General features: G+C 42.9%; 1 protein-coding gene across 1 annotated transcript in view; it reads left to right on the forward strand.

The window, feature by feature from the left end:
* Positions 1–533: 533 nt before the first annotated feature.
* Positions 534–24767, forward strand: part of ADAMTS5 (ADAM metallopeptidase with thrombospondin type 1 motif 5) — a 35648-nt gene continuing 11414 nt past the window's right edge. Inside the window, exons 1-3 of the mRNA XM_031064803.1 lie at positions 534–743; positions 10266–10398; positions 21998–22165. Of these exons, the coding sequence (XP_030920663.1) occupies positions 534–743; positions 10266–10398; positions 21998–22165 (511 nt within the window). The remainder of the gene's footprint in view (positions 744–10265; positions 10399–21997; positions 22166–24767) is intronic.

Raw genomic sequence — 24767 nt, forward strand, 5'->3', positions numbered from 1 at the left:
TGGAGCCTAATTTACTCAGGCCAATTCCATGGAATTTCTCCAAAAATCAGCTTGAAATGGGGTGTTGAAATCCATGCCCTAGCTGACGTTGGCATAAAAAATACCAATGTGTGTTGCTGTATCAGTAGCCTAGAGCAGCCCCTGTGCTTCCATAGTGCGAAGCTTTATGCTAAAGCTGTCTTATGCCAGAGTCTGCTGCTGTATACATCAGTGATTTATTTCCCCAGCTTGGATATTTGGCAGTCCTAAAGCAGCTCAGGAGGAGCTAAGAAATACAAATACAGCAGTATCCTCAAAGAGCTTGGCATTATGAAGAAAGCAAGTTCTACATGTTGCTAGTCTTCCTTAGAAACACACACACAAATGCCATTATCTGGGTTCAGCTTTCACTAGATGTTCTTCCTCTGACACCAGTTCTCCTTACATATTATAAACAGATAATCCTACTTACACATCCTGTCAAGCAGACAGAGCTGAATACCATTTGTATACTGCTTCTCTTTAAGTTGCCCAATAAATATTTCAGTGGCTTCATGGATGGGTACGCGCACGCCAGCCTGGAGAACCACGTGCGGCTGGCCGTGGTGAAGGTGGTGGCGCTGGGCGACAAGGAGAAGGGGCTGGAGGTCAACAGGAACGCCGCCACCACGCTCAAGAACTTCTGCAAGTGGCAGCACCAGCACAACCGTCTCGACGACGACCACGAGGAGCACTACGATGCCGCCATCCTCTTCACCCGCGAGGTAGGCATGGCCCCGGCCATGGGCATGGCCATGACAGCGAGAGGTGTCCCTTGAGCCTGGGGTGGCCGGGCTGCCGGACCTCCGGCCACCCTGCTTGGCTTTGCCCAGTGGTTGCCTCCCCACTCGTGGATCCGGGCAGAGGGCTCGAGATCTGTGTGTGTCCCCTGCCCTGTGCTGTCACCCCGCCGTGGGTTCACCAGTGCAGTGCTGGGACCCCAGCCCGGTGGAGAGGTGGGAGCTTTGATCATGGGACTCAGGCTGACGTCCCTTTGCTTCAGACTTTGTCCTGTCTGTCCCTGTGAGATGTCTGCAGAGGTGGTCCAGTCGGGAAGGGCCGATAGCACTTCCTAGGCTAAATTAGCCCCCAAACAAACCTGCTAGGGAAGGTGATGGAGAGCACCTTAAGAGCACAGACGTCTTGCTTGTGGAGCGCATCGGGACGCTATTTCCAGCAGGGATAGCTCCACCGCTCTGGAAGCCAGCAGCGCTTGTGGTTCAGGTGTAGGACGTAAGTGCAGACCGCAGGTAAACAGGGCTGCACAAGCTGGGTGACTTGGGCTGGGTGGTGGCAAGGGGCTGCAGTCCCTGTCCTGTCCCCCAAACGGGTGCCCTCATCAGCTGTGGGTTGGATCTGCTTGTGTTGCCCATGCAGAGCCCTGCCTTGTTGCTCCACGCTGGGTTGTTGATTAATTACATTGCCAGAGGTCGTTAAGGGACATTGCTCTGGTAGACATGTGGCCGAGTTTATGCAATGAAGTTCTGTAAGAATATCCCTTCAGCGGTTTGGGTTTGGTGTTTTCTTTTTTTCCCTTTCCCCAAGTAAGAAAAAAATAACTGCATGACTTTCCGTTCATTTGAGTTCTCCGGCTTTGCTACATCGTAGGAGCCTGCCAAAAAGGATGCTTTGGATGGTTTGTGGAAGGAGTTGCTCCAGAAGGGAGAAAAAAAGCGCCTGGCTTGCTTTTATAGCTGTAAATAGTTGAAACATTAGGTTCTGTGTCAGGCATCACTTGTACAACAGGAGCCCTTTTTAGCAGTTTAAAGCCCATCAGTGCAATTTGCAGGCTTTCAATTTTTTATCGCTATAACCTGAACGAAAGCAGGCTACCTAGACTGGGTCAGAGTGTCTTTGGGTTTGCTGTAAACATCTTTTCCAATGGCTTATTAAGCTTGGGCCAGAATCCATCATCTCTCTCTGAAGAGTGTTTCTCTCTGCCACTATTCCCACTTATTTCCCTGGGCTATATGACAATTCTGAAACGCTTAGGGTGGCGACCGTGAACCTTAAAGTCAATTATTAAGTTAATTTGGACTGAGATAGGATGTGACTTTAAAGTGCAGTTGCTTTACAGATGCTTAGCTGCAATTCTTTGCAGGGACACCCTCCTGCCAGAATAAGAGGGTGCTGCTAATCAGTAATCCGCTTTCAAAGACTCACGAGCAATGCATAGAATTACCTCTCTGGGCTGTAAGTAGTGCATAGAATAAACAAATCACCACGGTTCCTGTGGTCTCCTTGCACTCTTGAGATGCAAATGTTGCTTGCGCTGCTGCTCAGGGCTGCTTCATGAGAAGAAAAGCGCAGGCTTGTGCTTTCTTGGTTTACATTTTAACAGCTTTAACTCTGGGATTAGCTGCTCGATGCAGTTCAGGACAACTTAATCTGCTTTAATGCTTTGCTCTGTGCACACGGACATTGTTTGGCAGTGTTTGACTGAATTAAGAACCAGACTGGAGTTTCTTGCTACATGTGCTCATGATGTTCTTTGCAGAGAGTGTGTGTGAGCCCACACGATTTTTATATGCTTACCCTTGAAATGTCAACATGAATCTATTTGCTCCCCGTGGAATGTAAACACGAAAAGGGTTAAAGGATGAAAAAGCAGTGGAGATGTTTCCTGGAGAAAACAGCCCCGCTTTGAACTGAGGGAGAGATTTTTTCCAGTTTAGCTTTTCAATGAGAGTGGCAGCAGTTGGCAGGAGAGCGCCACTTTTACAACTCTGTTTTGGATGGATGAAGTTGGTTGCTAAGCTACAAGACGCCGAGCCGTGGCTGCGTGTTTTGATGGGCTCTGAATATCGTCATGCTGATTTTTGAACATCCAGATGTCTCTTTCTAAGTGCCTTGGGTTTCAGGCGCTGGGCAAACGTGTGAGGTACATTTTCCATCCTTGTTTACTAACTGAGGCCATCTTGAGCTTCGTGTTGTCAACAGAATAATATTTGCAGATCGTTTGTCAGCTGAATGCATGGCCTCAGCTGTATGGAATTGGCTTTGTGTAGATAGAATCTGCATTGTGCATGGCTGATGCCATACAAATCCCTAAATAATAATTATCTTTGTTCCAGAGTGACATTTGATTGGATGGTATTTTTTTACACCAAAAGAGGGCTTTATTTGAGTTCCCATATGAAGGAAGAATCGCGGCAGAATTCAGCAGTGTTCCTTCATCCTCTGGTTGTCTTTACATCTTTAAAGATAAATTAGTAACCACTGGTGGACTGAGAGTGCATTGGCAGCTCTCCTTTGTTATTAAATTAGTGGTGGTTCACATTATATTATATAAGTTCAAATTATGGTTGTCATCATCATCATCATTGATACTAGGAAGTACTTCCTATGTAAAAAAAATTAGAAGGAAATTCACTGATTCTGAGTTAAAACAGCCACTTACTTCTGGTCATAATCTGTATTTAATTTGGATAAGGGCTTTAAAGCAATTATTCTGCAGATCACAGTAAATTAATAGGAACATGAATTCAGTTTGGGGTGATACAGGGAATATCTTAAAGCTGTTTTTAGGCTTTGTGTTGCTTATCAGTGATGGCAAGGGTCCATTAGCTGCAGTGGGTCCTCTGTTTACTCTGTAAATGCAAGAATCACTAGAGTTACATGTCTGGCCATTGTGAAAACCTTAAGTGGACACAGAAATCATCTGTCACTAAATATTGCAGAAATTTAGTTGGGTTCCACAGTGATTTTTTAAATCTGATAATGAGAAGTGTATTTTCCCAGTGGTTACAATCTGTCATTTTGACCCACGAGGAACAGGATGAAGCGTGGCAGAGGTCTGACTTGACAGTAAGTGAACGTGATAATTTTCTGATATTTCTAAATTTCCTCAAGGCAGCTTTACCATAGAGCCTGTGAGAGCACATGGGTCCCCTGCTCTCAGACTAATTTGTGGTTGAGTCCTTGGCAGCAGCTGTAAATCTTTGGGCCACATAAATCCTGGAGCATCCTCCATGGAATATGGTGGTGCAAGGATGCATTTCTGGTGGCCAGGTGAGTCTCCTCCACCCCTTAGAGTATTGGCCATGTGGTGGGGAGGAGGAAGAACTTGCAAAGCCCTCTTTCTCTGGAGATTACATCACTTGTTGTCCACAGCAGTGAAGTCAACAGCAAATTTAGTTTATTCTGTTTCAGCCTTTTTTATAGTGAACAGTTTGCAGGAGCTGGAAGCAGATCATCTTCACATTTTTATGGGTGCAACAAAACACTTGCAAGATTATTTGCCACAGTAGCAAAGCAGATTAGATGGGACTTGCATACTGCAGTTGAACTCACACTGTTCTTTTTCTGTGGTCCAGCCTGCTCTGCAATTATCCTCTAGAATCCATCCAGTCTATTTCATTAGTGGCCCTTAGTTAAATTTCAAGCAAACTATTGAATGCATTTGGACAAAATCCAGCTCTCTTCCTTTCCCCCCTGTTCTGAATCATCTGAAGATTAAAATAGATGTTTCTCATAGTAGATACAGACATTAGGAGCAAGGAAAAAATCCTTTCCTAAGTGCTTGTTAGCATCATCTGTGATAGTACCATCATGCCTGGCTCGAGCAGAGGGTTCGTGCTAGAGCCAAAGGCCACTGTCCTGCCTTTTTCTACACAGTAATTATATGGGGCTGGTGTGTTTGATTTAGGTTAACTGTCCATCTGGCAGTGCTGTTGAAATTTAACAGCAAGCTTTGTATTATCTCAGCTCTGTAGATGATAATTTCACTGCATGGAGCACATGCTTTCTTTGGCTCTACTTCTTTCTTCTTTTTTTTTTTTCTCTTTTCTCTGTTATCATCTTCCAACAATTACTATCCCCTAGCAGTAAAACAAGTCACTGTACCAATGGTCAATAGAATAGATTTAATTATTATTACTCTGAAGAAATTGTAGTGTGATGTGTATACCAGTTTCATAGTGTTTTCACCAACTTTGTTGCACATTTAAATAATGTCCCTAGGGAAAACAAAGTGGGACATAACTGATAGAGGAGAAGTTTGATTCACCCTGGTCTGGAGAGATGGTGTGGAGTTTCCCCACAAAGGAACTGTGGGCTTAGGCAGGTTAAATCACACATTTTTACTTGGTCATCAGGCACCAGTTTCATAACTGAAACTTCTCCCCATGCAGATCCTAAATGCTTTATTTGCATTTTGTCAGTATTTTAAAATAACCTCTAGTTTGTATAACTGCTGGTTTTTTTTTCCCAAATGCTCAAGCCCCAGGCTCATATTTATGATACGAACCCCAAAAGCAAATGACCTCAATTTTGAAGCTAAACTGCTGGGGAAATACATTTGGGTTTGGCAGGTATCACCATAGTGGTTTTCCTCAGAAGGTAACCAGGCTTTGGCCACCCTCTCCAAACGTGGCCAGGGGAGGACAGAGCAGTAACCCAGCAAGCCTTTCCTCACCCAGGATCCTTTCTGCTCATGTGAACATTGCATTTGAAGCCGTGTGTGCCATTCCAGGCTGCTGTGACATCAATGAAAGGTCACCCACTTTGCAGAGGAGCTGAAGGAGGGGTGGATGTGTGTGTTCCTGACACCGCCTCACCCCACCCTCCTGCCCAGGCCTGCGGTGGGAGCGCTGCTGCTGCAGGAAATCGGAAAGTCGTGCTTAATTCCTTCCTCTGCTGCAGGGATTTTGGGTCTGTATCGCCCACCTCCCAGGAGAGGTCCTTAACCAGGAGGTTGTAAGCTGTTCCAGGTGTTAAGGAAACTTTCCACCCCTCTGACCAAAGGTCTATCACTGTTTAGTGAGTAATTCATATGGTGAGAACGAGGGGAATCGTGACCTGAAGCCGCTGAGTGGAGTGCAGTGCCTGGAGCAAGGTGGTCTGGGTTCCTCAAGCATGGGGAGGAACTGTTTCTGTGATTTACCACAGGCTGTTCAGTGGGAAGGAAGAAGGATGAGCAATAGGGACCAAAAATTGGGTCCTTTCCCTGACTGCACTTCAGCTGCAGCCTGGGCTAGGGAAACCTTGGCTTCAGGGGCTGCTCCAGGAGGAGCCACAGCTCCCCGTGTGCTGGCAGGAGCCTGGTGTAGACCATAAAGTGCTCTCCTAAAAAAGATGCTTCTAGTTGGCCTCATCCCTGGAAGGAATTTGTAGCTGGATCATGTTCTTACTGGGAAAAGGCTTGAGCTGAGGAGCTGCTGCAAGAGGACCAGAAGAAGAAGTGAACAGAACTGTAGAGGTTTTAACTGTGCTTTACAAGAAGGTGATGTGCAGCTTGAACTGCACAAAGCCTCATCCTGTGGCTTCTTCTCATTCTGATCTGAGAAGCTCTGTGGGCTTGGCTTCCCTCAGGGCCAAAGGTGGAGAAACATCTGAAACATCTGAATGAAACATCTGAACCCCAGTAAGCAAGGTGCCCAGCTGTTCCAGACTGTGGAACTGTGGCACTTCGGGACCCACAGGATCCCAAACTGCAAGCCCTGTTAGGGGTAGATAACTCAGAAGACCTGAGGACATGTTCTTCTGCCCTTAAATCCCACCAAAGTGTCCACATTGGAGCTCACATTGTGGTTTGGATCTGGTCAGCGGGCTCTGACCTAATGCCAGGTTTGACTAAACAGTTTATTCTTGTTTTGGAACCTACTGTAGAACACATTTCAGGTGAAATGAACTCCCTGCTCCAGCCAGGGCATGGTGACAGTTACCTCCCTTCACAACAAGGCCATGTACACATGGCAGCCAGCCAGCTGCTCCTGATGGATTCAGAATGCCAAGAAAACTTGGCCTCTAATGAGCTGTCTAATTAACTACTAGACTTGTGATGTACAGCTTAGTTTTACTAAGCCATTCCTTTGCCAAAGCTTAGCATCTCTTGCCTCCTGCATAGCAAATGCATTTCCTCGTCATTCTTCTGTTTTGAAACTACTGTAAAGCAGATCAAGGGCCATGCTGCTTTCCTTCCTTAGAAATAGCAAAAAACATTATTTAACTCTTCTGCCACTGTTTCAAGGCAATTGAGCATCCAGATCTGAGTAGCTGATTTACTTTCTAGTAGAAGCAAAAAACCCCAGAGTGAAATAATCGTTGGAAACTGATTTTATGTATCACAAGTCACCTCTTTCCTTGTGCTTTAGCTGGAGGAGCTACGAAAAGTTGGGTTTTTTTTCAACTATGACAAGTTGAGGCTACCCACACAGATTTTTTAAGATTGCATCATTACATTGAAGCCTGTTTTTAACAAAAAGTTAAAATGTTTTCCAGAGAAATAAAACCTACTGTACTCCCAAAAAGTTTACTTCATGAAAGTAACAGACTGCTTTCCAGGACTGCCCAGGAAAGCAAAAAACAAATTAACTATTGATTCTGGTAATGAATAATCCATACCCAGTGTTGGATGGCTAAGCAGGCATGATTTTCAGTAACATCACTTGCAATCAAGCTGTTTGGAAGCTGGTATTGGTGAACTGACCCAAAAGCAAACTTTTCAGAATATTTGCCCCAGAGATGCCACTTGATAGGCTGCAGTTCTAGGAACAGAAATATATTCCAGCTCAAATCATAGAGGCAGGAGAAGCAGAGAAGTGAATAAGACAATGACAACATAAAGGAGCCCTCAGTAACTTGCCTAAATGATTATTGATAACGTCAGCCTTAGCTGCATATGAGCATCCTCAGGCGGTCACCAAGGTCTGGAATTGGCAGGGAAAACCAGGATGCTCAATCCATGCTCTGCCCAAAGCACGGCCGTGGCATGCTCTGCTCTAGCAGCAGATGGGCAACCCACAGACATCCCCATAACAGCTTCTGACAAAGGAGCTGATGCCAGAAAACATTTCCTGTCCTTGTTTCCAGAATCCTTTACAAGCCCCTCTGCTGCTTCCCAGCTGGGATTTGGCAGTGCCTGCAGGACTCCCACACCGGCTGCTGGGGGGCCACAGGGAGGTGGCCACGGGGCTACTGAGGGACCAGGGCTCTGCTGGAGCACTGCCACCGCTTTCTGACCCCAGGGTGGGCACTCTTCTCCTTTCTGGGGATAGCTGGTCCCTCGTCATCTGAGGACACCTGTTTGCCAGCTGTCCGTGGGGAGTTGGAAGAGCTAGGTGATTGGCATATCAGCAGTTTGCAGAATCATGTCTTTCCTGCTGTGGGATTTTCTAGGACCAGCCCTGATATGTAGGGAAGACATTGTAATGCAATCCTGAGCACAGATTTTGAAATACTGAGGTAAGATTATGGTACCATCTCTGCCCTAATATTCCATGCTCCCATCAGAATTAGCTCTGTGGAAATTTACAAGATTGCCTGCTTAGAAAAATTATATTTTTTAAGTTACATTTGTGTCATCAAACCTGGTGAATCATTGTGAAGTCTGGCTGTGGCTGCTGGTGTAAATTCCCATTGTAGCTGCTTCTTGTGTGCAAATGGGAGTAAATCCTGACTGCCATGAGGCATCTGGGTGCTGATACCATTGTGCCACGCTGGGAGCAGCACTGATGTCAGTACCAATGTAATAATGACACCCAAATACCGGAAAAGACCGAGTGACATAAAATCTGCATGCAGAGACAAAACAGAATTAATGCAGTTTATACTGTTTTGGCACTCAAGGTGTCTATCCCTCCTCCAGTAAGCTACTTTCTGTCTGATTTATGTGCTTTTTGGTACTTGTGTAAGAATTTCAGTTCAGCTGCTTGTGTGGATTCAGGTCCCATTGCTCCATCACAGAATCACAGGATCAATCATGTTGGAAATGACCTCTGAGATCATTGAGTCCAACCACCTTGTACTAGACTATGGCACTTGAGTGCCACATCCAGTGTTTCCTTAAACAACTCAAGGGATGGGACTCTACCACCTCTCTGGGCAGCCCCTTCCAGTATCTAATCACCCTCTCTGTGAAGAAATTCTTCCTAAATATCCAACCTAAACATCAAGCTTAAGAAGGTGTCTTCTTGTCCCACTGATAGTTCCTGGAAGCCAGAACTGAGCCTGAAATTTCTCCTCCATATATGTAATACTCCTTTGTATTTTTAGCTTGAAATTTTTCTTTGTTGGGAAAAAAACTCACCTTTTTCTTTTTTTTTGTGTGTGTGTGTTTGTAAGGAGATGCTCTGTCATAGTATCTGTGCACTAGGTGTGGTTTTCTTTGACTTCAGTGGGATTTGAATCCTGTGCTTTTCCAGGTTTGCCTGACCTGTCATAATCAGTGAACACTGCTGCTCTGAAGCCTCATATAAGGTGTCTGTTATGCAGGTGGATTAATTATGAAAGGCTTCATAAAAGGAAGTCCTTGTAGAAAGAGATCTGAAGGAAGAAGAGAATCTTGAAAATGAAGGGAAAAAAGCGCTCTTTGATCATTTTGATAATAACATTTGTCATGGCTTAAAAATGACAATTTCATTCAACCGCAATGAAATGTTGAAGTGTTCCAAATAGCATGGCTCCTACTTTTCCTTCTCATCCAAAGAATGTGTGTATATATGCACATGCACACTAATATTTTTCCCTCTGCTTCAGCCGAAGCATGGAGGAATTGCTGCTGGTGATAAAAAAACAATGTCTGACCAAAGGTGAAAGACAAAACCTGATGCTACCTGTGTGGTTTTTGGAGACACCTCATATGTACATGTGGGAGAAGTGGTTAAGTTGTTGGGATTTTGCACTTTCTCTGACTCTCAGCAGTCTCTGAGAATTGCTTAATACTTGGTATAGTATTGGGTAAGACATTAGTAATTGTACTGCTTGACAGATGTGGAATGAGGTTTTACATGTAGCAATCTCATTTCTGTTAAATGAGAATATAGGATTGGTTTCAGAAGAGCAAGGTGATCTCTGGTTCAAGGACTGATCAGAAAGCTGAAGCTTTCTCTGGGCTTTGGTTACCTTCTGTAAATAAAGACAATTTTCTGGTTTTATTGTCAATGAGGAAATGCTTCCACAGCATATTTTCGGTGCCTACCTCAATGCAAGTGTGAGCATCGCAGAAATACAATTTCCACTAATACAGATACAAATTTAACTAACAACAATTGGCTGCAACAACTGACAACAATTAGCTGCAGAACGTATCCAAAACCTGTTAAGTCCATGGAAGTACTCCCACTGGCCTTACCAGGGATTGCCTTGCTGTGCTTTTAACATCTTTAGCTGGAACTTACACTGATATTTTCATCCGGGACCTGCCATTGGCAAAGGCGCCTTTAACCGGTTGTTACTGCTGGGTGTAAAAATTCATTGTAACGATTTTTTTTTCTTTTTTTTGATTTTCTTTTCCCTTTCCTGGGCAGGATTTATGTGGGCATCATTCCTGTGATACCCTGGGAATGGCAGACGTTGGGACCATCTGCTCCCCCGAGCGCAGCTGCGCGGTGATTGAAGACGACGGCCTCCACGCAGCTTTTACGGTGGCTCACGAAATTGGTATGCAGTGCCTTTTCTGTTCCCCTGCCAAGCCAAACACTCCCAACAGCTGCATTAGGAACCAAAATACCCCGCAATTAATTCCAGATTTCCCCCGGCCCAGAGCCCTGCCTGGGGATTAGGGCTGTGTACATATGCACTTCAGGGTTAACTAATAAGGGTTCAGAAGGCAGGGGAAGGCGCACAGTAGGTGTTTCCTCCCTGACAGTGGCCTTTCTAAACAGCAGTTGAAGTGAAAATTCAAAGGCTGCTGCTACTGCCCAGAGATGTCAGTGCATGGCCCTCCTGAGAAAGCTTTTGGCCCATCTGTTGTAGTTTGCATGCACTTATTTATTGGAAAATAAGTCACATTTTTCAACTTGTTGCATGCGCTGTTGTTAGGAAGATTTTTTCCTTGTATTAGCTGCAGAGAAAAGCTTTTGAGGTGAAAACCCAACATAATTCCAGTATCTCTGTAAGTGTACAGAAATTCATTTTAAATCCTGTAATAAGTGAAATAGTATTTAGGTGATAAAGGTTTGGTCACAAAACCTGTTTAGCTTTGTTTCGGTTTCCACCTCAGAGGACAGCAATTGAATTAGAAGTCTTGTATGTACCCTTCAGAAAAGTTTAAGATAGAATTAGTGCCAGAAGAAAGTTAGTGTTCTGGGATATGAGTTATTACTTACTATGTCATGATATACCCCTTCAAGAGAGATGCTGCCATCTTGATCATGTTTAATTTGCTGATGTTTTGTGAACTGTTCACTGGAAATACATTTGCTATAAGGACTGTTCACTTTGGGGAGTGAACAGCAATTTGAAAGTGGAGAATGTTCTTTTTTTCTTTCTTTCTTTTTAAAAAAAATATTCTTGGAAGGAAATAACAAGGAAAGGAGAACTTTCAGAGAGAGCCAGCTGCTGAATTGCCTTGTACCTCATGCCAAACCAAAGTAAAGTTTGCTTTGGGAGTATCATTGCAGTGGTTCCATTTTCAAGGAGCTTGCAGGTAGAGCCTGAGACCTGGGTGCCTTATACATATGGCTGAGGAAACAGAGGTCATCAAGGATGGAAAATGACCTGACTCTTCAGTGACAAGTGATCCTAACCCTTCTCTTATGGCTCTGCAAAGGAATTGGATCAGTGGTGGCTGGAGAAGGGATCAGGCATTGCATGAAAACATGAAATACTGTGGCAGGATGAGTCCCCAAAGCAGGAATTTTTTTTTAGTAAGCAGTAATGTCACAACAAAAGAAAAAGTCCTCTGGAATCACTAATTCAGTGTATTTAGAGAGAGCTACAGCAGTGTAGAAAGACAGATTCACATGGGTTGTGGATGTGGATGTGGATGCTGTGAGTGAGCCATCACAAATCTGGGACGGGTTAAATGGCAAACTTAGCCCGTCATTCCCAGCCAGAGTGCTGGGGACACTGTTAGTGTCCCTTGCACCCAGAAGGGATGTCTCTGCTGAGGGTCATGGATAGGGTTTGGTGAGGAACCCTCTTGTTGGTGGATCTGGTGTGTGAAGAGGAGAGCATTGTCTTTCCTGCCATTTTATCAGCAATAAATATACTTTAAGGTAGATTAAAAATGAAAGGGATGAGCAGCAAGCGTTCACATTGTTACCTTGAATTCCACACAGAGAAAATATAAGCAAAAGTGAATTATTTTTAGTGATCTAGAAGCACATTTTGGAGAAAGGCCATTTACATACCTAGGCATTTACAGGAATCTCTAAAAACTATAATTTTCAATGTAAAAAAGGCATGAATTGAAATGAATAAATAAGAACCCTAATGGACATAAAACCTCTAGTTTGAGGCTGTTTAAAATAACATCCTCTTTTTTTTCCCTCCTCACCAGAAGATTTTAAGAAAGGAGGGGTGTCAAGTCACAGAATGATCTTTGTGTGTGTGGCCTGAAGTGGGAGAAGCTGAGAGGAAAACACACTAAAATTGCTTGAGTACTTAAATTAAATCAAAGGTCAAAAAAGGATGAAAAACAAAAGTGTGGCATGGATACCCTTTAGTTAAGCACTTTGGGGAAACCTTGCTGTATTTTATTTGGAGACCAGATTTCTTCCTGCAATCCAGAAGTCTCCAAGTTCCCCCTGTCCTGTGGGCAGGGTGTAACTTTAATTTTACAGTGGCTCAGTTCCTCAGTCAGAGGGGATGCTCTGAGCCTGAGATGTTATTTTCTTTCACTTGGAAGGTCAAGGTGAGCCACTGGCTGAAGCAGAGTCACTCTCGGGGATTTTTGTGCATGGGGAGCAGATGCAGCATCTTTAGCATGGACTTGATCCTCAGAGTGTCCTCACTGTGACTTCCAGGGGATCTGAATGCTCCTTCTTCCCCTCGGAAGGATCCAAGAGCATTTTCCAGGCTCAGTTTCTTTCTCTGGAAGGCAACCAAAGCAAATTGAACTGCAGCTCAACCCAACAGGAGGATGCACAGCCCAGGGGCTCAGGTTGGATTGGTGCACAGGAAGCCAAAAAGCAGCTTTGCTGCAGAACAAACCTGCTGCTTCTGCTGCCAGGGTTTCTGCCACATCACGTGGGAGATGTTTGTTTTATTTCTTCCAGATTAAATAGATGGATTTTGACCAGTGTTTTTTGAGGGGGAGTGAATGAATGAGCAGCAACAGGCAAAACCTCCACAGGCCTGTAAAGGAGAGCACAGGAAAGAATAGATGGCACCAAATTCTTGGTATAAATGATTAGCTGGCAATAAGAGGTGGAGATCTTTATATAAAGTTTTATAAGGTAGGACCTGAATCTTGTCCTACTTGTATGTAGAAAAATCAGTAATAGCTTGTCTCCAATGTCAAATGGAAAAAAAGGAGAATAATGCAACAACAACCTGGAAAGAAACCTTGTAACTTTGAAGGTAGTAATCCAGTTTCTTTTCAGAATACAGGGGGAGCAGTGCTAGTATCATAAATGTTACTTTGAAATCACAGCCTGCCAAGACATCCAGCCACCTACAGTCAATCCATATCTGGTTATTTTCTAGCAGGGGGCATGCTGTTGTCAGTGGGACAGCAGTAGCTTCATTTTCTCAAAAATAACCCCTGGAATCTTGCCTGAAGTCATCACGGTGTTGTGGCATATGGATGCTTTATTTTACTTCTAGCACCTCCTTCAACTACACCTCCACATCTCTGCAGAGCTGTCTGAGCTTAGGCACAGTGTATAGGCATTCTCCAAGCCTTTGTTGTCAGCAGGCTATTGTCTGCATCAGATGATGTTTCCTTGCTTCATGCACTCCCCTGCCTGTTTGGGACATGTGGAGGAGAGCAGTAAAGAACCTGAGATTGCTCATAATCTCAACAGTTATTTAATGTTTTTCATAGGGCAGCACTACATTGCTTCTCTGTGTGTCCCTTATTAAAATAACCATCAGGAAGCAAAACCAATGAGATTTGCACTCTTAATACTCTGGACCTTTGCATCTGAGATTTGTTACTTTGACAGTGCTGAATTATAAACAAGTGAAGATCAGCATGATCCATCATCAGCAACAGGCACAGTCAGTCAGTTGGAATCACAGTTGACATATTTTGTGATGGGATGTTTCCATGTTTTGCAGCCTGGTGCTGTGTTTTGAGGTGCAGTCATGGTCAGAAGTTTGTGCTGGAGTCCCACTGTGCTTTGGCACAGCCTTACCACCACCCTAAACAGTTTGCCATCTACAAAAGCAAAATGAGAATAGTTCAAGGGGATCTAAGAGGAGCTGCTTGTTTTAGCTATAGGAAATTTCCCCGAATCACAAAGGGAATCCCAGGGAGAGCCAAGAATTAAACCTGAGTTTTGATCTAGAGTCTCCTGAGTTTTGATCCGGTCCTTCAGTACGAAACCATCCTTCCTGCAGCCTTCAGGCAGGCAAAGCTCCAGTTCAACCCAGTGGGAGTTACATGGGTCTAACATTTTAAATTATATTTATCTTTGTTCTTTCCATCAATCTTAAGAAACTTAATTTTTTAAAGAGAGGCAATACAGCCTTTTTTTTCTCAGTGATAATGTTCATTTGACCTTTTGCAATGTTCCTACTCCTCTGTTACACAAACACTCTGGCATGCAGTTACTCCTTCTGTCCTCCTGAGTAATATGGTTTACTGATGTTCTTTCCAAGTATTTTATTTTTAGGCTATAGCTTTAGCATTGCTGCGTGGAACTAATTAAACCTTTGTTCATTAGTTGCCTTTTATCTTTCACATGTGACTTTTGGGGAGGCAAGGCCAAAGGGTGGGATAAAAGCAGCCTTCAAATACACTAAAAAAATTGCTGCAAAAATTTGCATAATAAATCATTCCCCATGTCCACCTGGGACAGCACAAGGGGTAATGGCCTGAAATTGCAGCAGGGGAGATTTGCTTTAAGCACTGGCCAAAATCATCTGAGCAGGACAGTTGAGGGCAGGAGTGAAGTGCTTGGGGAGGCTGCGATTGTGGAGGTTCACAGGAGCCATCTGGCTGAAGCAGCTGTGGCTCAGGGGATGCTGATCCTACCCCAGGGCACAGGGATGCACAGGATGCCTTTTCAAGGTCTCTGCTCAGCATCATTTTCTGTGGTTACGAGGAGTTATCACAACATCCTCCACAGCTGGGCTGTGTAGTGCCTGAAACCAAGGGGCTGCACAGAAACTAAAACTCAAAAATCATGGAATGGTTTAGGCTGGAAGGGGCCTTAAAATTATCCAGTTTCACCCCCTGCCATAGCCAGGGATGTCTTCCACTATTCCAGGTTGCTTCAAGCTGGCCTTGGACACTTCCAGGGATGGGGCAGCCACAGCTTTTCTGTGCCAGGGCCTCGCTGCCCTCACAGCCAAGAAATTTCTTCGTATATTACATAACGAGTTTGATACCAAATCTCTTCCAGCATGGCATCATTCTGTGGCCTCTGTCACCACTGAGGACACAAGTGTCATGAGTACTGTCGGCAAAATGTATTAGAGAGCATAGTTTTCTGTAAAAAAGCTGTTTTAGAAGTGAGGTATTGCTCCTGGCATCTCTGTTCAGGTGGTTCACTGAAATACATCAGAATACCATGAACTCTGAGTGGGTTGGAGCCGTTCATTTAGAGCCTGAGATGTGTTTGAGCTGCAGGCCACTGAGGAAGGAATACCATGTCTAACTTACAGCAAACTCTGATTCTGACTCCTTCAATAACAAATGAAACTGGGAACAATGTGTGTGATACTTAAAGGAGCCTTTTGATGTCCGTAGAAGAGTCAAGAAATCCTCCCACCCCTTGTTTTGCCACATGTGCTCATTTTGTGTACGCTCTAAAGTAACTAAAGACAGCAATCTTTCCTTTGCCATGTTCTGCTGAACATGCAGCCCTTTGATTTCCAGGCTGTCAAGATAAAGCAGATAAAGACAAACTTCAGACCTGACAGCTACAAATCTCCTGGAGCCTTTCATTTCAAGGGGGATACATTGCCAAGGGCACAGAGTCTCACAGCCACATGAGAAAAACAGTGGAGCTTGAGTCTCATATTAGGTTTCCTTCATGACAGATGAAGTTTAGGCAAATACCCAGGTAATCATAATTAGGCAGATTTGCTTTCTTAAAACAGCAAAAGAAAAACAAAGAGTACACTCATTTAACTCTTCTCTGCTGACATACATCAGGAAAATTGCTTGATTTCTCCTCTTTGAACCTTTTTTTTTCAAAGTTCTGTCTTAATTTCTGCTTGCAAAAGCTCTCAAATTAAGCCTTCATGAACATACCCCTTTTGATTATGAGGAAAGGTGGGCAGACAAAGCTAAGCCTTCACAAGAGCTGAAGGTGGGGCAGAAAATTAAGCTGATGCCTCAAAAAGCAAACATCAGCTGTCTAAAAGGTTGCTGGTTAAAATTTTGAATAAAAATTCTTGGCTTGCCCAGCAATGTTTTTATTACCTTGTAATGTTATATAAAATATATCATTGCTCCACCTGTCACAGACATGGTGCTTAAAGCAAACTGTAAAACTCTGTGTTTTGCCTAATATTTCACAGCAGTCATTATCAAAAAATATGTTATGGACGTGGTTTAGTGGTGGATTTGGCAGTGTTCGGTTTATGGTTGTGCTCAATGGTTTTTTCCAACCAACCTAAGTGATTTCTGGTTTTATGATCCTAAAAGAAGTTCCATGTTCAGCCTGGGCCTCCAGCCTTCCAGACTGCAGGGTCAAGTAGGGATTGCTTTCCTCCTTGGCAGGTAGATAATAGCAATGCAATAATGTAGTTTCTGTGGGGGGAGACTTCTGGTGCGGCAGACAATGCAATTTTTTACATTCTTGCACTGTGTACTGCCACAGATCCATTCATTTACCATGAGCTGCTGTGAGTTATGTTCTTGCCAAGCTGCTCTGAGTTGAACAGGTGTGAAATAGGCGTCACCATCTCCTGCTTCTTCATTAAAATGAATATTTCTCTTCTGCGTGCCCCATTAATTAGTGCAGTGTGGACCTCCAAGGCCACATCTTTGTACTGATTATTTAAGTCTGTGTGGACACAGTGGTCTCTGATTGCCTGGGCAGAGCCTTGCCTGGGAATTGCCTGTCTGACAGGGCTGATGGGTCTGTGATCTCCTTCAAGTCTGTTACAACAAGCCAGCTCAGCACTGGTTTGTTTTGTGTAAAGTCTGCAGCAGTGGTGGGTAAATGTCTGATTGGGGCTTTTTTTTTTTAATGTCTGCTCCTGAGAAGAAGCTGTACTCCAGACTATTGTTTCATTGAGTCTCAAGAACTCTTTTAAGCCAGAAATATTAAAACTGCCTCTGGGCTGGAGATTTAAAAGAGAGAGTGATTTTTTAAGTTCTTTTTCTTTCATAAGTGGCTGATAGCAGTCAAAGAAAAGAAAACTGGAAGTAAAGTTCAAGAATAAAAAAGAAGAGGAATGTCTAGTTTTATATTCTATGCAATTTTTTTTGTAAGCTTGTGTAATTCAAATCACTTCTGTTTATTAAAAAAACCACCAGCTTTATTAATTGTTATTACTTAGGCCCATCATGACTTCAAGAGGATTCCTGAGTGATAGCACCATGAAGTTCTTAAGAAGGAGTCAGAAACTCAGAGGAGTTAGAAAAACAGCCCATGCCAGAAGAAATGGTTTTATTTTGACAGAGTTCCCACGTGCAATCTTTGTTCAGCCAAGGGGAGAGCAGGAGGCTGCAGCAGAAGGTCTGGGCTGGTGATTATTAGCCCAAGGAATGCTGAGCCAGGAGCTTCCTGAACCCTGATCCCATGAGAGCCACTGACTCACAGGGGAACCTGGGGCAAATCTCTTGACCTTCTTTTGCTCCCCAGTTGTCCCAGCTGGAAATGGGGTGAAAGGCATGACCTCACTGGCAAAGACGTGCTTCATCCGAGCTGAGCTCCTCTGAGAAAACAGATTACAATGCCTGCAGCATTTTCAGCCTGCTGTGTCACCTTGCATGTCTCCTGTGGTCAGAGGGAGTGCATGAGCTGCTTTTTGACATGCTGCCCAAATCCTTGTCCATAAGCAGGTGGCTTTTTTCCAGGAGACCCGGCTTGGTTCGTGCTTTAGCAAAGCCTGGAGTTGGCTTGCTGTACGTTGTGGATATTTTCCGTTTTCTTGTTTCTAATGCTTGAAATGCCAGTGAGAAATGTATGACAGTAATTATGCATGCTGTTCACTCAGAGAACCTCTGCAGATAGTCTAGAACTGTGTATTAAGAAAAAACCAGAACTATCCAGACTCCAAGAAGCATTTGGACAATGCTCCCAGGCACAGGGTGGCATTCTTGGGGCTGTCCTGGGCAGGGCCAGGAGCTGAACTTGGGTGATCCTTGTGGGTTCCTTCTAGCTCAGGATATTCTGTGATTCTGGTTTGCTTCCCAGTGTTCCTGGGAATAAGAGATCTGCTTCACCACACGTCCAGCACAGCTCTGGTTCAGTCCTGCTTTCCCTGCAGGGCTCTTGTGTCCTGATCCTTAGAGAGGATGAAAGTTTTAACTGACTTGTCACAATTTCTCTGAAGTATTCCTACCTTGTATTAGGGATATACCCCCCATTCCTGCAAGCTGTAGGGATCATTTTTGAACCCTTTGCAGGTATTATTTCCAGCTGGGCTGTAGTAGGTGTTGGCCTTCAGCAGGGAAAGCTGTGAGGGGAGGATGTCACTCCATTTGGGTCGTTGGTCTTTTTGGAGTTGGAGATGAATTTACAAGCAGGCCACCTCCTCCTTGGCTACAAGAGGGCAAGCCCTGCCTCCCCTCCATCTGTTTCCTTCACCATTTTGTGCATTCCTACAGCATAACTTAACTAAACACCATCCTGCTGGTAAAATGGTATTATGTCATTTTCACTCAGTGGGAACTGTCAGCACCAGTAAGATGCTTCATTAAGTAGAAAACAGCAGATAATCTACGAACCCATTCTCAATCAGTCATCATTTTACACAGCTGCTGGGAGCCTTTCTTTTTCTTCAATAGCCCAGTTTGACGTTCATACTGGTACAAAATCGGCTGGGGCTAAAATTGGCATTGTTTTCAAAAGTCTTCTGTGTAAGATTTGTATTCCTCGAGTCTTCACTTCTGCCCAGAGCTTTCTCCAGAGCTCTGCTTCCATGCAGGGTCACTTGAAGGATCAAGCCTTTCCAATTTGGAAGGCAAGCACCCCACTAGAAAATGCCAGAAACCACCCTAATGCCATGTAATCACATCAGCAGGGTTATGCATGTGAGGGGTGGTGGGGAGAGACTTCTTGAAGTAGGAAAGGAAGTGTCCCTCCCTTAATTTTTGGATGCAAAAGGATGAAGGGTACAGGTGTTAAAGGACTTTGCTGTTCTCACTTCTCTGCTAAAAGGAGCAAAACTTAGCCAGGCAGTGTTTAGAGATTACACAGCCCTGTGGTATTTTGAACTTTGATTCTTTTCAATGAAATGCAAAACCAGATTGCAGCATCATTGGGAGTTTGTCATATGCTTTAATCACTTCTGATTAAATGGAGTGCCTTAAAAGGCAAAGTTAGAACAGGGAGAAATTTAGGTTGTGGTAAGAATTAGGAATTTTAGCTCCATTAAATCCTTGTTGTGAGTTGCATTCACAGTGTTTGTAAGTGAATCTAAGTGTTTGTCACCCCAGGACATGTGCATACAAAATTAACTGGCAAATCTGTATGGAGATCTAAAATCCATATATTTAATGCTATTGTCCTCACTAACATCACTGGGGGCTAATTTAGAAGCCCAAACACTGACAATCAGAATTATGTTTTTTAGAAATTATTCACTACTTACTGCTTCTTTTCTTGTCACAATGGGTTTTTTTCAATTATTTTTGAAAATTTTAAACATAACGAGGGAGATTCACAAATACTTTGGGAAGTTTCTCCTCCAAGAGGCTGAAGTCTGCCAAGTAAGTGACTTGGTTCTTGTCATGCACTGGAACAATGGCCTGATTTAATATGACAAAGCAGACACTGCTAATGAGGTGTGTCCTCAGCTCACCCCATTTATCACTGTAAAGCAGAGAAGTTATGCTGCTCTCTCATTAAAGGTGAATTCAGTAGCCTGACACTTTCCAGGAGATGACCCTGTTTCAGATTCCTCTGCTTTTGCCAAAGTATTTGGGATGAAATGTTCTGTGCTGAACAGTGGCCTGAGAAGCATTTCATTTTATTTATTTACTCTGAAATTCTCCATTGAGGCTGTCCAGGCTTTTTCTGAGGAGGGAGGCTAAATTGCAACAGTGTTACTAAGAAATCCTCAGTGTCTCTGCTCAAAGTGAAGAGCTTGACGTTTACCTGCAAGCTTCCTCATATCCAAAGGCTATTTTTTATTTGTCTCTCTGAAGGAGAAAAACAGAAAGAGAAACTCAAGAGCAGCCCAAGCTGCAGGAGCATTAACAGGCTGTGAATATGTGCACTGTATTGTTTAGTTATGTACTTCCATGGGATGTCCTTAGCAGAAAATGAACAGTCATGAAGAGTGAAGTACAGTTATGCAATAAAAGGATTTGTCTGGAGAACAAAACTGCATCTTACTTGGGTGAAGTGCTGCAGAGTGGTGTGGGAAGTGAATTTGTAGAGAGTTTTTAAAGTCTGACAGAGGGTGGAAACTACCTTCTGATAGAAGATGGAAATTGAACTAGAAACAAGTTTCAAAGGGTAGCCTTACAAATAAGACTGGATACTTTAGGGAATTAGAACTATGAAAGATGCACTGTAGTAGGACCCACGAGGGGTAATTTTAGATGATTGATTTTAAGGCATTTACAGCACGGTGTGACAAAAGCTGATAGGCCAAGAAACACTTATAGTATATTGTAATTAGGAAATAGTTGGCCTCTGATTGTGATAGTGTGAATTATAACATCTGTATTGTCTCACCCTTCACATGAGACTGAACATGAAATAAAAGTTTTTAAAATACCTCTCAATTGCCCCATCTCCAAGTCAGAAAAAGGTCTAATGGATAGAGTGGTACCAGAGGCTGTGACAAACTGCAGTTCTGCCCTGCAGGACTGAAAGCTCCGTGTCACAGAGCTCTGGGTAGGTCTGAATGGTGCTATAAGATGCTGAGCACTCTGAAAAATTACATCCTGGAGTTGCTGGTGTGCACCCAACTATCATTCATATCCCACACTGAACCAGTGCTGAGTGCCATGGGATGTTATTCAGCCAAACTCTTTGGATCAATGCTCCAGCTTTTTTTATTCACCCAGGGCTGTTCAGTTCCAAGGCAAAGACTTAAAAATTAAACTCCTTGTCCACTGAGAGACCCTCATTGCTTTATTTCACAAACATTCTGCAGTGAGGTAATTTCTACAACTGTGAGCAGTCTTGGATCAGTAAATACAGTGTAAATACAATGTGTTAAATGCTCAGCCCACTTCTAGAGAATTTGCTCTGTAGGTTAGAAGTGGTGCACTGATTATTTGGTTACTCTGTCATAGGAATCTGTCAGCTTGAAATAATAATCTTAGCAGTGAATTGTTTTGCTCAACACCAGCATTTGTCTGGAGTGAAACAAAGCTGTTGTCATCTCTTCAGAGCAAGTCTTTGTATGCAGTGCTGTATCAGATTGAAACTTGACATGTACCTCCTGATATTCAGTGTCTCAGTGCAGCATAAAAACAGCATAAAAACAGCTTTATCTGGCCTTATATAGGAAGTATTGCCAAACAAAAATGGTTTCACTTACCTGAAAAAAGAAAAGGCCAAATCTTGCAGAATGAGTCCCTTTCAGGGCATCAGGCTTTTTTGTTTTCTGCAGTGGCTTTAATGGGCGGTCTTGTCCTTATTGTTATAGGACTCTTGGTTTAGCCTTGCGTATCTTATTAATCAACTTCTGGCTTAGGCTGAACATTTTGAGCAATAAGTTCAGGCTTCAGCTCTCTGCAGCTTTATTCCCATTCATTCTTCTACCCTTTGTTTAGTTGCATCATAAATACTTTTATTTTTAGCTGTTTAAAAAGATGTAGCACCTTTCTAGACAGCTGCAGAACATTTTCACGAAGTTTTTCTTGCTGAAGGTGATTTGGAAAAACAGTAAGAAATCAATTGTTGATGAATATAAATGATTACAGTTCCCTTCCCTCACATGACTGTGAGCTCCAGCTGGTAAACTCTGGATAGTCATATAATTTTATTTATTTGTTTCATTTCCACAGGGCACTTGCTTGGGCTTTCCCATGATGACTCCAAGTTCTGTGAGGAGAACTTTGGCTCCATGGAGGACAAGCGCCTGATGTCCTCCATTCTGACCAGCATTGATGCTTCAAAACCCTGGTCCAAGTGCACTTCAGCAACTATCACAGAATTCTTTGATGATGGCCATGGTATGTGTTATCACTCCCTGTGTCAGCTACATGGTACTTTTTACTGTCAATTTGTATTTTTTAATAAGAACATTTTATGGCAGCTTATTTGCTAAATATGGCATTTACCCCTCTGGGAATAAGGACAAAAATTTCATTTTCCAAAAGTAGAAATGAAAAAGCATAATCTTCGACTTCACTCTTTAATGAATTTTAAAGTCTTCACTGTGCTCCCAAAGCAACTGCAGTTATTAAACAAACCATTCAAATTCCAAAATGCTGAGATAAAAATGACATAATTGAGTGAACGATCAAGTTGTTATGGTAACCAAAATGCTTATGGATAAATGTATGGTGTGTCTGCTGAATGTAAAGATTTGCTTTTAAATATTTTGTTGGCTGATTTCAGTGCTCTCTGAAATATTTTTCTCTGAATGACTTAATTTTTTCTCTCCATTTTATTAGATCCATTAATCTGTACTATCCTATTTTATGATCCATATTGCTCTGGCATTGATTTAATATTACCAAATTAATTTCCACAAATGAAGAGAACTTTCCCTTTTGAGTTACTGAGGTAACTCTCCAACCATCCATGAATGACCTCTCAGAGAATGTAAGGAACTGTTTTCTCCTCAGTTCATGAATAGCTATCATTTAGGTGTGTGGTCTTCAAGAGTTATTCATATGATGAAATTATTCATAGCAAATTTGAACCTCTCTTCATGTAGGTCTGTAGTCCTCTGAGATTTAATTGTATTGCTGATGCTATTGGTGTGATTTCAAATGCATATTTAAGGAATCTCTTTTTCTTGAGGGATCAGCCATTCAGAGACCTTTTCTAAGTAACAGTCTTCTTTTCTGTAGAAATTTATAATTTCCCAGTTAATTTTTTTTTTAATCAGAGATCTGGCCTAACAGAATAGAAACTTCCATTAAGTTGAAGTGAAAGTCAATAATTTGACTTCAAATTGTTTGAAAACTTGATCTGACAATCAGTGGCCTCAGCAGCCCCGGGGACATGAGTGGTGCTGAATGACACCATAAACTGATTTTGCTCAGCAGTGAAACACCTGACAGCTGAGTGCACTGCAGACACCAGCGTTACATGAAGTCAGCTGAGTAAATCCCAATGGAAATGTCTTGTCCAAGGTCAGCCAGGGGGCTGGGGAGGATCAAGGTGCTGATTCCCTGTCTCCTGGGACCTGCTCTGAGAACAATAAACAGCTCTGTCATGGTATCACCATTTTTTTTACACTCGTGAGATGACCCCAGACAACAGTTTGACATTTAGGAAGAAAAGGCTCAGTTTGTGTCCAGAGGAGAGTGACATTTATATCCATCTGCTTTTAGCAAAGCCTTTCCAAAGGTACTAATTGCCTGTATTGTCATGCCAACCACCAGGCTGTGGGATGGTTGCTTGGGACTTGGTGTGTTCAGTTCCAGTGCTCTGTGCAACCTGGAACAAGGACTGTTTGTATTTTAATTAATTTATATCCTGCTTATCTGCTTCCTGCACAGATCTTGTTCCGCCTTCTTTTTTTTCCCCCAAGATATATTACACATGGCATTGAGAGAGATAATGAGATGGCTTAATTAGCACTGTCATCAGCCAACAATGTTGCTCTATTCCAGGACACAAAGATGTTCTTTGGTGCTCAGGACAAAAAAAAATGGGAATAGCAGTATGTGTATGCTCTGGATGTTGAAATGTAATGGAGAATTGAAGCCCTCTCTGCCCTCCCACCAGGGGCCATGACAAGCAGGAGGTTGGACCAGCTGGTGGTAAAAACACCTGCAGTTCACTGCACCCTGTCCAAACTCAGACACTGTTATAGTCTACCCATATAAAGATGGGGTTTTTTCCTGTGGGAAATCCTTAGGGGCCTTCAGTTTTGAATTTATTGTATGAGATCAGCTGGAGCACCTGGCTTTGTAGAGATTGCACAACTTCCCTCAGTTAAGGAGAAGTTTGGATCTCATTCCCCTGTGTTCTGGAGGGGGAAAATACTATATTTGCTCTGTGAGCTTGTGAAACTGAAATGATTGACAGATGAGTATATGCAAGGATTAGACTCTTCTTTCCTTCTTCTCTAAATTTGTACTTCCAGTCAAAATGAAGTGTTATTATGGTGTTTTAAAATACTGAAAAACAGCTCTGCTTGGGAGTTTGATAAACTTAGGCATAGGTACAAAAGCAGTGTATAATACTGAATATTGACATGCTACAGCCTTCCCATCACTGCCCTCACATTTCAGTGGCTTCCTCCCTCCTCACAAGGTATATGAAAGAGGATTTCCACTGCTGTTTACTTTTACAAAGTGTATTTTTGCCAGAACTTATGGAAATTATGTCCAGAAACTCCAAGAAAAACCTTACTCCTCATCACATCTCTAATATTTTACACTACAACAACCAGGGGTATTTTTAATTATCTTTACGTCATGACAGCTAGCATTGGCACACCTTGTCTGCATTAAAATTTCAACATAATCCAGATTAAATAAAAGGCTAGGGTAAATCAGGGTCAGCAAATGGAACAGGTTTAACAAGATAGTTTTTGGTTGCAAGTCATCACACAGAAAGAATTTTTGGCTAATTTGGCTAATTGGCATTAGTCTT

This window comes from Geospiza fortis, unplaced genomic scaffold (genome assembly GCF_000277835.1).
Source record: "Geospiza fortis unplaced genomic scaffold, GeoFor_1.0 scaffold596, whole genome shotgun sequence".
Classification (NCBI taxonomy): domain Eukaryota; kingdom Metazoa; phylum Chordata; class Aves; order Passeriformes; family Thraupidae; genus Geospiza; species Geospiza fortis.